The following is a 13,976-nucleotide window of genomic DNA, read 5'->3' as shown; positions in this document are numbered from 1 at the left end:
AAATGAATTTAATGTTCATATGTGTGTTTTCATTAGTGTATAATCACCTGAATATAGGAATCATTGTGTTTTTGTTACCTTAGAATGAGACATTTTCATTTACAGACGCCGCTTGTCGCCTTCCTTGGAGTCCGCTGTGTTGAACCGCCATGTTTCTACAGTAGCCCAGAACCGACAAACCAAACACTGGCTCTAGATAGGTAGATTGGCTATTCGCATTTGGTGGCCACCATAGTTTCTCCTACACTCTTCACAGGGCAACGTGAAGGGTGTTAAGTTAGTTGCCATCTCCAACATTCCTGCTAGATGCCACTAGATCCTCCACACTGGTCCTTTAAAATCAGTCAATTTTAATTTTAAAAAAATCCACTACATTTTATGCACTTCTTTTCCATTTAATAATAGCTTATTTTCTCTCATACACATAAAAACTGTAGCACTTGTGTAATAGACACTGTTTAATAAGATTCGCCAATCAAAAGTCAGTTAAATCGACACCCCATATGTCCATACTTCCTGTTGGAGAATTGCAGGTTTTGTTATTCTGTGGGATTCTGATATATCATCTGTTGAAGGTGGTAAAAATGTTTCTATCACTGTGCCCTGGTTTAAATTCTTCACCTTGCAGAACAGGTTCTGTCCTTGTGTTTAGTGGTTATTTAAATTTGACCACATGCTTGTTGCAGCTGTAGCCCGTCTGACTTCTTCCCACCGCTGTGAGTTACAGCTTTCTCTATGACGGCCTGTTTGCTGCCCCCCCATCTTGCTTCCTCTCTGTGTTTTGCGCCTGTACTTTGCTGACACGTTGGCAGTCGTCTGTACAGTAGAATTATGTGTTGATGAGTGACACTTCATGCCATTAAACCGGCAACCAGTTCATGCAGTGTCGTCTTTATGCTCTCTCTTCTTCCCTGTGGAGAAATCTGGCCTAAATCTCTTCTCATAAAAGAGAATAGTAGGAACTTCCTGGCCGGGGTTTACTTTGTGTATGTGTTTGTTCCCGCTGTTCCCATAGCGAGAGGGGTTAAGGGTCAAGTCCTGTTGTCAGATTGTTCAACATTAACTAATTAAACGACCTTCACTTTGGCACTCCTGCCACACAGGCAGAGGAAACAACACAGCAGAGTTGTCTATTTTATGGCTCAGAACTGACTTCCAGTTATATAAATTATAAATTATAAATTCCAGTTATAAAGATAGAAGCAGAAACTGAAATTTGATATGGACTCAAACCTGTGAAAACACACCTATCACAGCAGTGATGACATGGTTTCAGTGGGATTTCTGAGGAGGGCTGGGCAGCTAAACATCTGCAGCTGATCAGTCTCTTCATACCCGTCTTTGTGTTTTTATTTCCAACCAAATACTTTTTCTATAAAGCAAAAGCACACTGAAAGTAACCTTTACCCTGTCTTTAATGTGTCTGTATTCAGTTAGCCTTAATTTAATGTTTTGACATAAAGCAGCACCAGAAAAAGACATACAGATAATTAAGTTTGATGCATTCAAGAGCAAACAGACATTGCAGTCTTATAGAAAGCAGATCTCTGTTTTGCTATTCTCCCAGCCTCATGAAGCTTGACTGTAGCCTTTATGTCTCCACAGCAGTATTCCCCCACAATGTGACCATTAGCAGAGAAAGGCGATGATTCATATTGACTCCCTTTTCTGGAGAGAGAGAGTGTAAACCTCTTCTGGGCTTTGTGGTGACAGACGGATGGTTTTGTGTTGCTGGGTTGCCGGATTCGCAGCTTCAGGCAGGTTGACTTTGACTCTAAGATGTGGTTTACAGTTGGCTAAGAGCCAGAGCTGTCTGCTGGAGGAGACTTTACACCTCTCCACCTGCTCAGGGTTCCACAAACATGTGATTTTTGAAGGCTATAATCCAGAAGGATTGCCTTGTGACAGATGATATTTTATGATGATATTCAGCGTGATACATACCCTGACTTTAATGATTATAAAATTAACAAAAGGTATACTTCCATAAGGTGGAAAAGCCTCTTAAACAGCATGTTGACTCTCACGAGACTATAAAAGTCTCTGGTGGATCCCATTCTGATGAAATACTTTAAGGGTTAGAAAATCTTTCTGGCAGAAGGAGGCAGTTTCACTACAGGCTGACAACCCTGAAGCTGTTGAGTTAAATGCTACACAACCTTCAGTATGAGGGAGAACTGATACTGGTTCCTCTTCCTCTTTATTTATGTTTTTTTTCTTTTGTGTGTTCCAGGGCTGAGAACGCACCGCTAAACATAGATAGCGATCTGACTGCCCTCATCTTGTTCAGTCATAACTTTGAAATGCAATGTTGTACTTTGCTGTGGTAGGTTGGCTTGATCTGGCTGATAATGCTGCCTTAGAAAGACAAAACACTTTAAGGTTTAAAGGAAAGCTTAACATTTTTCACTACCTTAAGTCTTAAGCCCAGTTTTTTCTCTGGGGTGGTGTTTACTAATCTTCTAAGAAACTGTCTCAAGTAGAGCCCTGAACTATGAACTAACTTGATCAATGTGTAAGTGTGATTCTTAAGTGTCGGTGTGAGGCAAGTGAGAAACACAATTCTAGTGATCCATTTTCTTTTCAGGCTTATAGCCTTTAGCCTTTAATGGATATTTACAGCCAAAGTCTGATCTAAATAGTTTTATCTCCTGTTTTTATGACTTCTGTGTTTGCTTTTTATAACTGATACCTACTTTAGATGTGGTTAATATGAATATTTGGAAGAATAGTGGCGTCTAACTTGCTTCACCCTCCCCTTCCAAGCATAAGGGAGAAACTGTGGTGGCCACAAAATGGCCTTATGTAGAGCCAGTGTTTGCTTTGTCTCTTCTGGGCTACTGTAGAAGGTTTGATATGGCGGCCACTACGGAAGGCAACCCTAGGCGTATGTAGATAAAACATTTTCATGCAGGTAGTGTAGATGTTTACTTTTATTAAACCATCATAACTCATTTATAATGTATGAAACGTGTGTTGCTGTTGCCTCTGCTGGGCCTGCCTAACTGATTTAAATAATTTGGGAACTGAGGCCATGTCTGGACATTTAGGCACTTATTACACAGTTGTTTTACACTGAGCAACTTTATACATACCGACATAGGTATTTGTGCACGTTAGTCTGGGTGCTTTGGAGAGCTCAAAGATTGTATATGATAATGGTGAGCTGTCCCAGAAAAAAACCCAACAAGCAACCAAAAAACTATCACACTCAATCACATGCTCCCACATTGTTATGCAAGTAGTCTGAAAGCACAGTTATTTCAAAGTTTTCAGTATTTTAACCTACAACAGATCCTAAAATGCAGACTTGTGGTTGTCATGAAGCTTTGATGGTGGTTGAACATAGTTTTTAACTATGTTATATACTGCATGTTTCCTGTTTTGTTCCCCTTTTTAAAATGGGTCATAAACTGAGTCATAAAAGTGAAGATGTAAAATGAGCTGTTTCACTGTGGACTTTTTCTGAACTAAAGCTACAGCCCTTTCCATTTCTTAAGGCAGAATATTGACCCGACACATGTTTTTTTTCACAGAGGAAATATAGAATGAAAGCACTACCAAGACAGTTGTTATTGGAAGAGCGTGATGCAGATTAACTTTGGTTTACAAAGATGGAGACTTGACGACGGCAGCCTCTTCAGAGACAGTTTCAGCTTGTTCACAAAGCGTAAAGATGGGTGTGTTTCTGGTCTCTTTCTGTTTGCTTGATGATCAAAATGCATGAAGTCATTCAACACTATGGGTTCGTAGGGTCAATTTTATTCTTCTGAACATCTGTGGAGTTGATTGGAATTGTAGAGATCACCACTGAGTTCACTCTAAACTCCCTGCTGGATTTCAGTATTAGAACTGAACTGACTGATTTAGTGAAGCTGCAGGAGTTTATTACCTGCCTGATACTCCTGTTTTTAAATGAGATTCATCTAAACTGTAATCATGTTTGTTTCCTCCTCTCTGCGGTGCTGTCTGTGTGTCTTAAGTACCTCTTTTTGCTGCTCTCTGTGGCTCTGTATTGTGTTTATGCCTTTGAGCAAGAAGAATGTTGCAATGCTGTTTACATGGCCAGCTGACAATGGTTTCATCCATTTAAGGCATATTTTATTACAAGGTCTGTTTAAACATGGCAATAATTACATCAGGCGCCCTTTTACAGAATTAATCAAATTAATTAATTATTAATTATTAATTAAGTTAATGCCTAACTTTGACACCAGTAGGAGAATTGTACACTTACCACTGCTACTGGTAATATTGATAATGTCACTATTAATGACATAATTACAGTAATTACATTACAACGGTATAAAACTATTTGTAAGACTTTATCAAAAAATGTACAACAAATATAAGAAGATATAAGAATGACAGGACAATAAGTTAATACAAAATAAAATACATATTCGTGAAATAAGAAGAACAAGTGGCCACATAGGCATCATAATAACTACAAAAATAAGAGCAACATTTAAATTTAAAAGTTAATCTCATTAATGGTAAAGACATGTATTGTCTCTTCCTCTCTTGTGGCTCCAGTCGACCTCTCTACCCTAGTAGTTCTGTGTACTTCTGTCATCTAGCTGTGAAATGTCTCATTAATCCACCTCCCCTTCTTTATTAGCTCTCTGTATGAACTCTTCACCTCTGTGTTCTTTGTGAGGCACACAAACAGAGACAGAAAAATGATGTTCATCACATTGTTGTTTTGAGACCGTGTTTTTTAAATGTATCTTTAATGGTTAGATTAGTATTTGTTTAGAGGGTGTTAAATGAGCACCAACGCTTCACAAAATGATATGGTATAGTTAGTAAAATGAATATTCAAAATGCAGGCAGCATGTATAGATTCGGCTTTACCTCTACTGTATTCACAGAGGTGTGCAAACATTAACATCTTTTAACATTATTTGTTATTTGAATTCATTACAGTATGTCACATGTTAATGTCAAACCTAGAGGAACAGTCTCAGTTAGTAAACCCAAAAGTGTGAAGGGTTTAAAAAATCACTTTGACCAAGCTAAATTATATAGATTAGCTATTTAGCATTATAGGTCATCCCATCATGTAGCATGTTAACCTAATGGCTCCCCTAATTATTAACTTGTTCAACTTCAGATAAGTAACATAAAGCAATGAAATCCAGATATACAGTTGGCAAACCTGAGATAACTTTCTGGTTTTTGTGGCTCTGCCCACAGACGTTTCCCAGGCTCATTCTATGGCTGCTTATCAAAGTGTTCACTATTTCACTGCAGTGGGGATTTAAGAGGCGTAATAAGTGTGTTTATGTAAAAAAAAAAAAAAGCAGACGCTACTTTTGTCAGGAGCTTGTTTGCTGGTTTTTACTTTGCATTGTTGGTTTATTTGAGACCACTGTGTAGGTTTAATGGTTCTCACTAGGGGAATTCATCATTCACCTGAGCTCTGTCTCTGGGATATGTTTGCAGAATTTCAACCCCAGTCTGATTCTCCATGTTTTGTTGTCTCTGCAGGTCTCCTGGTGGGAGCTCTGGACACAGTGCTCGACTCCAATGCCAGGGTCACACCCTTCCGCATCCTCCTCCAGGTTCCCGGCTCCCAGATCAGCTGGGTAATCGCCAGCGGTGAGCTGAACCATCCAGCCTCCTCCTCATGTTTTTCTCTACCCTCGACTGACTTATTAGATGGGTTACAGCTGTTAAATCCCCCCCCTGGGGTTTATCTCTTTGTCTGTCAGGAGCTGCCATAGAGGAGGTGAACAAGCACTGGGACTGGCTGGTTCACAACCTACTCCACTCTCTTGTCTGTGTTTGAGAACAAGGAGGATGTTGCCAGCTTTGTCAAAGGAAAAGTCAAGGTTTGAACCCTGCCAGTGCTGGCATGAATCCTCTCAGAGGATGATTTTAGATTTTGTGTGTGTACAAAGCGTTTCCTGTGGATTTAAAGAGGATTTATGGCATTTATTGGATCACAGTAAAATATCCGCTTAACTGTAGATTATATGATGATGATGATGATGATGATGATAACCTAAATTCTCATGCCTTTAATTGGTGCAAGTCCATGTAAAGTGCTCTAATGTGTAAGCTCTGTCTTCTGTAGGGCCTTATTGCGGAGGAGGTTCGGGGTCGCCAGGCCGCCCAGGAGGACGACCCGGAGAAATTCAGGGAGGCACTCCTCAAGTTCGAGTTGCACTTTGGCCTCCCGTCGTCAGAGAAACTGGTGACGTACTACTCCTGCTGCTGCTGGAAGGGCCGGGTCCCTCGGCAGGGCTTCCTCTACCTTAGCATCAACCACATGGCCTTCTACTCCTTCCTGCTGGGGAAGGAAGGTCTGTACACCAAAGTGAGGGCTCTGATTTTCAAACCAAAAGACTAGCACAAAGTCAGTTAGGGAGTCATTTCTCACAATTTATTAATATATTCTGTCAGTGTACAAACGATTGGCAAGCCCATCTTGTATTTTAGCTTCAAAGTGATGATCAAGGAGTGCTCTACAGAAAGGTAACAAATACTATGTTCTACGTGTACGTGTATGTTTGAAAGGTGGCTCTGAAAAGTAGTTTGTTCCTTTGAGGACAGTTTTTCCAATGGGTTGCAGTAAATGGTGACCCATACCCCTTTGCCAACAAGGCAGTTTGAGGGCTAGTTGGGGTGGGTGTCTAAACTTAAACCAGTTCTTTGAGTTTCAACAGCCAAAGAACCAGTTCTTGGCCAGGAGCAGGGCACCAACACTTTGCTGGTCTAGAAACAGACTGACTGTTGGTCAGCTACCATTACCCAAGCATAGCTACTAATTTCAGTCACATCAGTCTAACCTTGGTAACAATGGCTAATATTGGAGATGTATACAGATGTACAGTGATGTAATGACTTGGCCCTATGGTGGCTCTCTAGCATGTGGGAAAGCAAACCGGTTCTGGGAAGGTCAACTCAGAACCGGCACTAGCACCAGCCCAGAACTAGCACTAGGTTCGCGTTTGTGGAAAGGGAGTACCAGAGAAAAATTATTTGAACATCCAGAGACACCTCTCAAACCACTTCTGAAGAACAATCAATTTTTTCATTCTTCCAAACAATTCTCGTTTCCCCCGAGAAACTATAAATGAACATTCTTCAAAATAATAATTGACCTGAGTTTGAGAGGACACATAGAATGTGTCAGTAAAAAAGTAACCAAATCCATTGGTATAATCAGATTAGTTTATTGTTATTGTTAAGTTAACTGTTAATAAGTTATTTTGTGGACGGACATTGACCATTGACTATGCCCTTTCCTTTCATATTATTCCTTAATATATTCTTACTTTTCATATGGCAACATATTATGGGCATGTAACTTTTCCTCAACTCATAAAACATAAAATCTCTCCAAAACGCTTTGTCAGATTTGCACCCGGTATCCTGTTACCTCATCGGCTCCTTTATTTCAGGAAGCTCGTCTTCTTACAATATATGATCAGTTAATGTTTTCCAAATATATACTTTTGTACTGTATATAAAATACAACCCCAGATCATTTCAGGTCTTATTTTAAAGCGAATTCACAGATTCACAGTCACTCAGTCATCTAGTCTTGCAAACCTGCGAGACACTGACACCATTTGTGATCATGGCAGCCATTGTAAATGGTTGAGAGTGCTCCCAAATAGCTTTGGGAAATGGCATCATGGGCTTTCAAGTAATTGCTGCTGTGCATGTATTGAGTCACTGCCCAGATGAACCCTCACACAAGATTATTGTCTTCTCAGTGATCAGCAGTTCAGAAGTTTATACCAAAATTATGAAAATAGAGAAACAAAAGGAACATTTGTAGGTATGTGATTTAATGATCACAGACTGGATGCTTGCTGCACATGTTTCTTATTTGTGCTTTATTTATTTCATACTAAGTACAAAACATTCTTGACCAAAGGATGGAAACATAGCTAATGACCATTAGGTGGTTCACATGTCTAGTAGTCACTGTGATATGCAGTCAGACTTAGAAACCCTCTTCTTTCTTCTCCAGTCAAGTTTGTGATTCCCTGGGCGGAGTTGACACGGTTGGAGCGGGTCTCCACCGGTCTGATGACAGAAGCGATCCGGGTCAACACGCGGAAGCGGCAGAGGGAATTCTCCATGTTCCTGAACTTGGACGAGGCGTTTGGGGTCATAGGTCAGCTGGCTGACATTGCCCTCAGGCGACTGCTGGACAGCGAAGGCCTGGAGCTCGACCGAGTCCTGCAGCAGCCCACACGCATCACCAAGAGGTCAGTGCTGGTTCTGGTATCCCTTACCAATATGAACTGACAGAGTCGTTGTAAAGACGCCTTTATTTTAACTTCTCACATGTGTGTGTCAGCACACCTTCACGTTTCAGGTGGCTTTCCAAATACAGGTGTAATTTTCTGATGAAAGGTTGTCGAAAAAGAGAGCTAGAGAGAGAAGTTTGCTTCTTTCTCACCTCTGCACAGCTGACCAATCATGGCGCGAAGTAGGTGTGGATGTTGGATTGTCGCTTTCGGAAAGTCATACAAATGGTCGGACACAGCTCCTCCTCAACTGATACCGGAAAGGTGTAGGGAGAGGGGGTTTCCAAAGCTATCAGACCATCTGACAAGCAGTTCTGAAGAAGCATATCGTTAACTAAACCTAAAAATAACCTGAGATTACATGGTGTATTAGATGTATGTTGAATTATAACCCCCAAGTTTTATGAACAGTCTGACATGAGAGCGTCTCCCATACAAAGAGAGACGAAGAGGAGTAAAACAAACATTCAGCTGTCAACATAACTCTTACGTCTTTTGGATCTTTAAACAGTTTCTATAACTGAAGACATTTTTGTAGAGAAATAAGACATACACATTTTTGATACACTGATGTGTGGTGTCTTGTTATTTAATCATACTTAGCAGATGTTTTTAGATGTATTGTTTGTGTCTGTAAAGCACTTCGAAACAAACCAAAGCGCCCTGACTGCACAGAGAACATATGCCACTTTTACCTCACAGCGTTCTTCCTCAAATGCCACTGTGATACACAGGGTCACTTATTTCTGTCTGTATGTAAAACTCAATACCATAACAGGAAGTGGAGTTAAAAGTAAACTGTGTGAGCTAGGGGCAGATGTATGAGTGGGCGGCAGTATTTGTGAACAGCAAATGTATTTATCAGGTTTATCATTGAGCATGCATAAGTCAAGAGATGAAAACTGAAAAACAGAAGAAGAAATAGAAAGTAAACACAGGACACAAAAACTGCGGAGAGTCCAGAATAGGGGGGCGGGGGAAAGAGAAAACAAAGTGGGAAATCACCATGCATGTAAAATAGCTGCTGAATGTGAAATTACAGAAGGAAGAAATTAAATAAAGAATAAAATATAATAATAAAGAGATAGCAGTTCCTTTACTAACAATCAATAAACTAATTTACTGCTTAGCTTAGATTCCTGTCAGAGCTTGTGTAGGAGTTCATCATAGTGGACTCTTATTCCTCAAAATGTTCTTCATCTATAACCCAGTCCTAAAAACATCTATTATTTGTATAGTAATGGTGTAGTTATGCTATTCTCTCTCTATGTAAAATCATGTCATGTCACATTTGGCTGCACATCTGTCAATTTCTGTGCTCGTTGGCTGATCACGCAGAACATAATTAGCATACAACTGTATTGTACTGTATGTATAATACAGAATACATTCTAACCAACAAGGTGCTTTTTGCACTTCATGTAGGTCCTAGTGATGCCATTTTATTGAAAAATCCAATTAAGTGGATTGAAACCATTTGAACTGAGGTTTGTATTTTTGCTTCCTTCTGTGAAATTATCCTGAACATTGCACACTTTATATGACCTTAAACTGAACTCATCCCCTCAGGACTCAAACCAGACTTTGGCTTCTATCTAGTATGTATGAGTATGTTGCCTCTCATGACAGCCTGGAGGCCCCCCGTATCCATCCATATATACACAATGTGCCTGTGCTTTATTTTTACTACGATAACACTGAAGACTTCTCTTCTCAAGAGGAATCACCTCAAATATTTCATTGCAATAAATACAATAATAAAAATGGATTTGATGTTTTCGCGAAGGCTAAGCAAACATCCAATGAAATGCAGTCTGAGTATCCTCACTGCAGCTCTTAGGTCTGTTTGTTTAACTGTCGACATGCCAGATGGAGGAGCTCATAAGTGAACAGTGGAAGTGAAGGAAGACTAGACTAGAAACACATGTTCAAAAGAAAGACTGTACAAATAAGAAACAATATTTTATTTGGAGTATACCGCCGGGCTAACTCCTTCCCTCTCTACCAAGAGATTTGTCCAGTGAAGCAGAGAATTGTCTGAGTCCTTGGTCCACCAAGCAGTACTATCCTTTTGTGTTACTTCCTAGCCTTTACTGTAGTAAATGATCACGCACAGCCTCAGACAAACTAGGCCATGTTTACATCTCCTCAACCTTTCCAGAGTGGAGCCTAGCATTTCTTCAGTTCTGGCAGTGCACTGAAGTCACGCCTGCATTAGCTGACTGTCATCAACTGTTTTGTTCATGCTTCACCACCAATTGCTCATTCACACGCTTCTCGGCTACCAGCTGACTAGCAACATTCAATCATATCAACATGGACATGATAACCTGTTTTCTGCCAGAGCAACCTCTACCACACCAACACTCCTTTAAGTTTTTGACATTGTTCATTTTAAGTTTCAAAAGGGTGCGTTGTTGCACCTGTAACCACACCCAGCAGTGATGTCACAGTGTCCTGGAGTACACCTGTACATCACTGCAGCAAGGTGAGAGATTAAACCACTCAGCATTTTCAGGGCATGTTAAGCTATTCTCTAAGGGGGATTATTTCTCCCAGAAGAACAGAGCCTTTTTTGTCAAATCCATTTGCTCTAAATGGTCACTTCAGTGACATAAGTGTCTTTGTGAAGTACTTCTGTTGGACAAGGCCAATGGTTCAGGGTTCAGCAAAGGTCAACTGCAAGATCTCAAAGTAGGGCCAGAAGTACTACTTTAATCATTTGCCATTTGTGTAGTTTTAAGTCAATAGGGATGAGAGGCAGACATTTTCTTACAGCTCCATGTGCAAGTCTGACTGAACCTGAAGACTCAGCTCTTCCTCTCATCATCTCCTTCCCAGGATCCTAGAGGAACAGGCAATAAGAGAGTACGTCCTCGCTCTGTTTCGGCTCCCTCGTGGTGAAAAACTCCATGAGGTGGCCTCCTGTTCGGTATGGACACCACATGCACGCTGCCATACAGCCGGGACCCTCTACACCACTGACAGTTATCTGTGTTTCTCCAGCCGAGAGGAAGGCAACTGCATCCTGCTCATACCCCTCTCAGAGGTACAGTCCCTGCGCCACAGCCTCACTGAAGTTTCCATGAACTCTATGTGGTGTCTCCGCCTTACCTCGAGTGACTTTATTAAAGACCCTTTATCCGAGAGTTCAGGAGGCCTTTAGGTGTTTTCTGTAATGGTCATGTATTTTTTTTTAGGTGAGTTTGTTAAACAGTCTGTGTTTACTCTGCCAGCTGCAGCTGCTGGTTAAAAAGTAACACATTGACTGGTTTCAGGTGGCAGATGATGTTTGCACACTTACAATGCAGAGGGGGGTGTTATTTCCTGCAGTAAGCCTGCATGCTTGCTTTGTTAAAGGACAAGTTCAGCCTTTTAGAAAGTGAAAGAAAGCGTTTTTGACTCTGTGGTGAATACTAAGCTATTCTATCACATGAACAACAACAATAATAACAACAATACAATAGTTTATCTATCAGCATTAAAGATATACCTTTTGTTGGATGTGGTGGATTTGAGTGGCCTATTTGAGTTTAGTGTGTTGTGAAAAGCAGAGATTTGCAGCCAGATGCTCATGAACAATGAGAGGAGTCAGACTTTCTGTCATCCACTGCTGCCATTTAATCGTCCATTTCCTCTGTTTTCTGTGGAAGCATTGTCTTCAGAAAAGTATGATTGCTCCCCACCCAATCAGTTACTGTGAATATTTCCCCAGATTATCCTTAACCTCTATAGTCCCTTTTGTTCCTGCACATGTCCTGTAGAGCTAGGCTTTAATACTTTAGTGTTACAGTTACCGTAAATGCTACAATGAGAGAAATTAACTGTGAATTTCCTCTCTCTCATCTCTAGTGTAAATTTTGTATGCCAGCAGCATTTCATGGATTAAGGTATTAAGTCAGAAATTTGGGGATAATTAATTTTGTCAGTATTGCCCAAATACAGTAGCAAGTGTGTAAATTGTATGTTTATTGCTGAAATAATAATCCAGATTATTTATGTTGATGAACTGAGTTCAAAATTAATTTAATTTATACTGTAATAATTAATTGTGTACTTTTTTTAAAGTTATTTTTTTGGCCTTTTTCATGCCTTTATTAGATAGGGACAGCCGAAGATAGACAGGAAAGGTGGGTAAAGAGAGAGGGGATGACACGCAGCAAAGGGCCACAGGTCAGATTCGAACACGGGCCACTGCAGCAACCACTGATATGGGTCGCCAGCTCTACCTACTGAGCTAACCGGTCGCCCATTGTGTACCTTTTTAAACTGTGCTTCCTTGTGCACTCCCTTTAATCTCAGTTTGGTAGTTGCTTCTTTTTACCCAATTCTGAAACAAGCACTGGGAACCTGCCTATAATTCTTATTTCATATGAGGAATAATCGATGGTGGTTTGATGCCTCTTTTCCTCCATTTTCCCATCAGGTGTTGTCCATAGAGAAAGCAGAGAGCACCAGCCTGCTTCCCAACCCCGTCATAGTAAGTGTTCGGACTAAGAAGGCCTTCCAGCTGATCGAGCTACAGGACAGAGATGAGCTGGTGGAGAACCTGAACTCCAGACTGCGGTCCCTGCAGTGGAAACAGTCCATGTTCCGCAGCAGGAAAGATGGCAAGAGGAGTATGGTACGTCTGATGTTCAAGAGCTGTTTAATTTTAATTTATTTAATTTTCCTCCTTCTGAATGTGAATATCACTCAGAACATCTGAATGAATATTTCTGGAACTGTAAAAATTTAGTCATGGGGCAAGGATGTATACCAGCACACTGATTGGGCAAAGAAGGCACATGGTAGCAGGAGGTATAATAAGGTATAAGGTAGAGGAACACCATTTCACAACTGTATTTGTTTGGTTTAATTTCACCAATAATTTTGTACTGTAAGTGCAATTTAAATGTTTTTATATGAGACGAAATGTGAGCCTGAAGTTACACCTGATCATGAAGCTTTTAATGGTAAAATGAAGGAGTTCCACTGCTGCTTTAATTCTCCCTGAAACTGATGTTTTCCTTTCCCTCACATTTTCCTCAGAGCTCCCCGACACCCTACTACACCTTCTACTATGACACTGGGTTCTCTGATGAAGAGGAGATAGAGGAGCAGGTTCTGCGTAACACCGTCAACAGCGAGGCTCTGATGACAGCCTTCCACCAAAACCAACCAGGAACCAACGGCAACAAGGTAGAGTCAAACTCACATTTTCAATGACAAAGGAATTGATTTAAATTGCAAACACAATTTCTCATTAACTCCGCTAACCATGACGTGCAGACAGTCATAAGTTGCTGTGAATGATAACCACTGCTGGCACTTGGTGCGTGAGCCTCAATCAGTGTCATTTATAAAACCTCAGCACGTTCAACAAGTCAGCATATTTGTGTGTGTTTGTGTCAGAGCATGGAGCAGGTAAAGGAGCGGCTGTGGGAGGATCATTTCACGGAGTTCGGTCGCGGTGTCCACATGTTCCGCACCGAGAAGATCCAAAGACTTGTTGCCATGGGGATACCAGAGTCACTGCGAGGGGAGCTGTGGATGACTCTTTCTGGTAAAATTACAATACACAGTGGCTGAAATCACAGGAGCTTCTGTGTATGCTTTTAGACTTCTTTAAAGGGCTGTGTGTCAGGAGGAACTGTTTCTCTTCTTGTTCCTACAGTGCACTGTTTGAATGATGTATGTTCAGAGTTTGACTCTAGAAGGATG

The 13,976-nt window shown here is 40.8% G+C and overlaps 1 protein-coding gene across 1 annotated transcript in view; it reads left to right on the top strand.

The window, feature by feature from the left end:
• Positions 1 to 13,976, top strand: part of LOC118339483 (TBC1 domain family member 8) — a 25,474-nt gene that overhangs the window by 1,731 nt on the left and 9,767 nt on the right. Inside the window, 9 exon segments of the mRNA XM_035677161.1 lie at positions 5,494 to 5,604; positions 5,718 to 5,779; positions 5,781 to 5,837; positions 6,083 to 6,311; positions 7,991 to 8,231; positions 11,115 to 11,322; positions 12,700 to 12,897; positions 13,305 to 13,454; positions 13,668 to 13,818. Of these exon segments, the coding sequence (XP_035533054.1) occupies positions 5,494 to 5,604; positions 5,718 to 5,779; positions 5,781 to 5,837; positions 6,083 to 6,311; positions 7,991 to 8,231; positions 11,115 to 11,322; positions 12,700 to 12,897; positions 13,305 to 13,454; positions 13,668 to 13,818 (1,407 nt within the window).

This window comes from Morone saxatilis, unplaced genomic scaffold, assembly GCF_004916995.1.
Source record: "Morone saxatilis isolate NCDOM2014 unplaced genomic scaffold, NCSU_SB_2.0 Contig5, whole genome shotgun sequence".
NCBI classification, from domain to species: Eukaryota; Metazoa; Chordata; class Actinopteri; family Moronidae; genus Morone; species Morone saxatilis.
The sequence above is the reverse complement of the archived record's forward strand: the minus strand, read 5'-3'. Positions and strand labels throughout refer to the sequence as shown.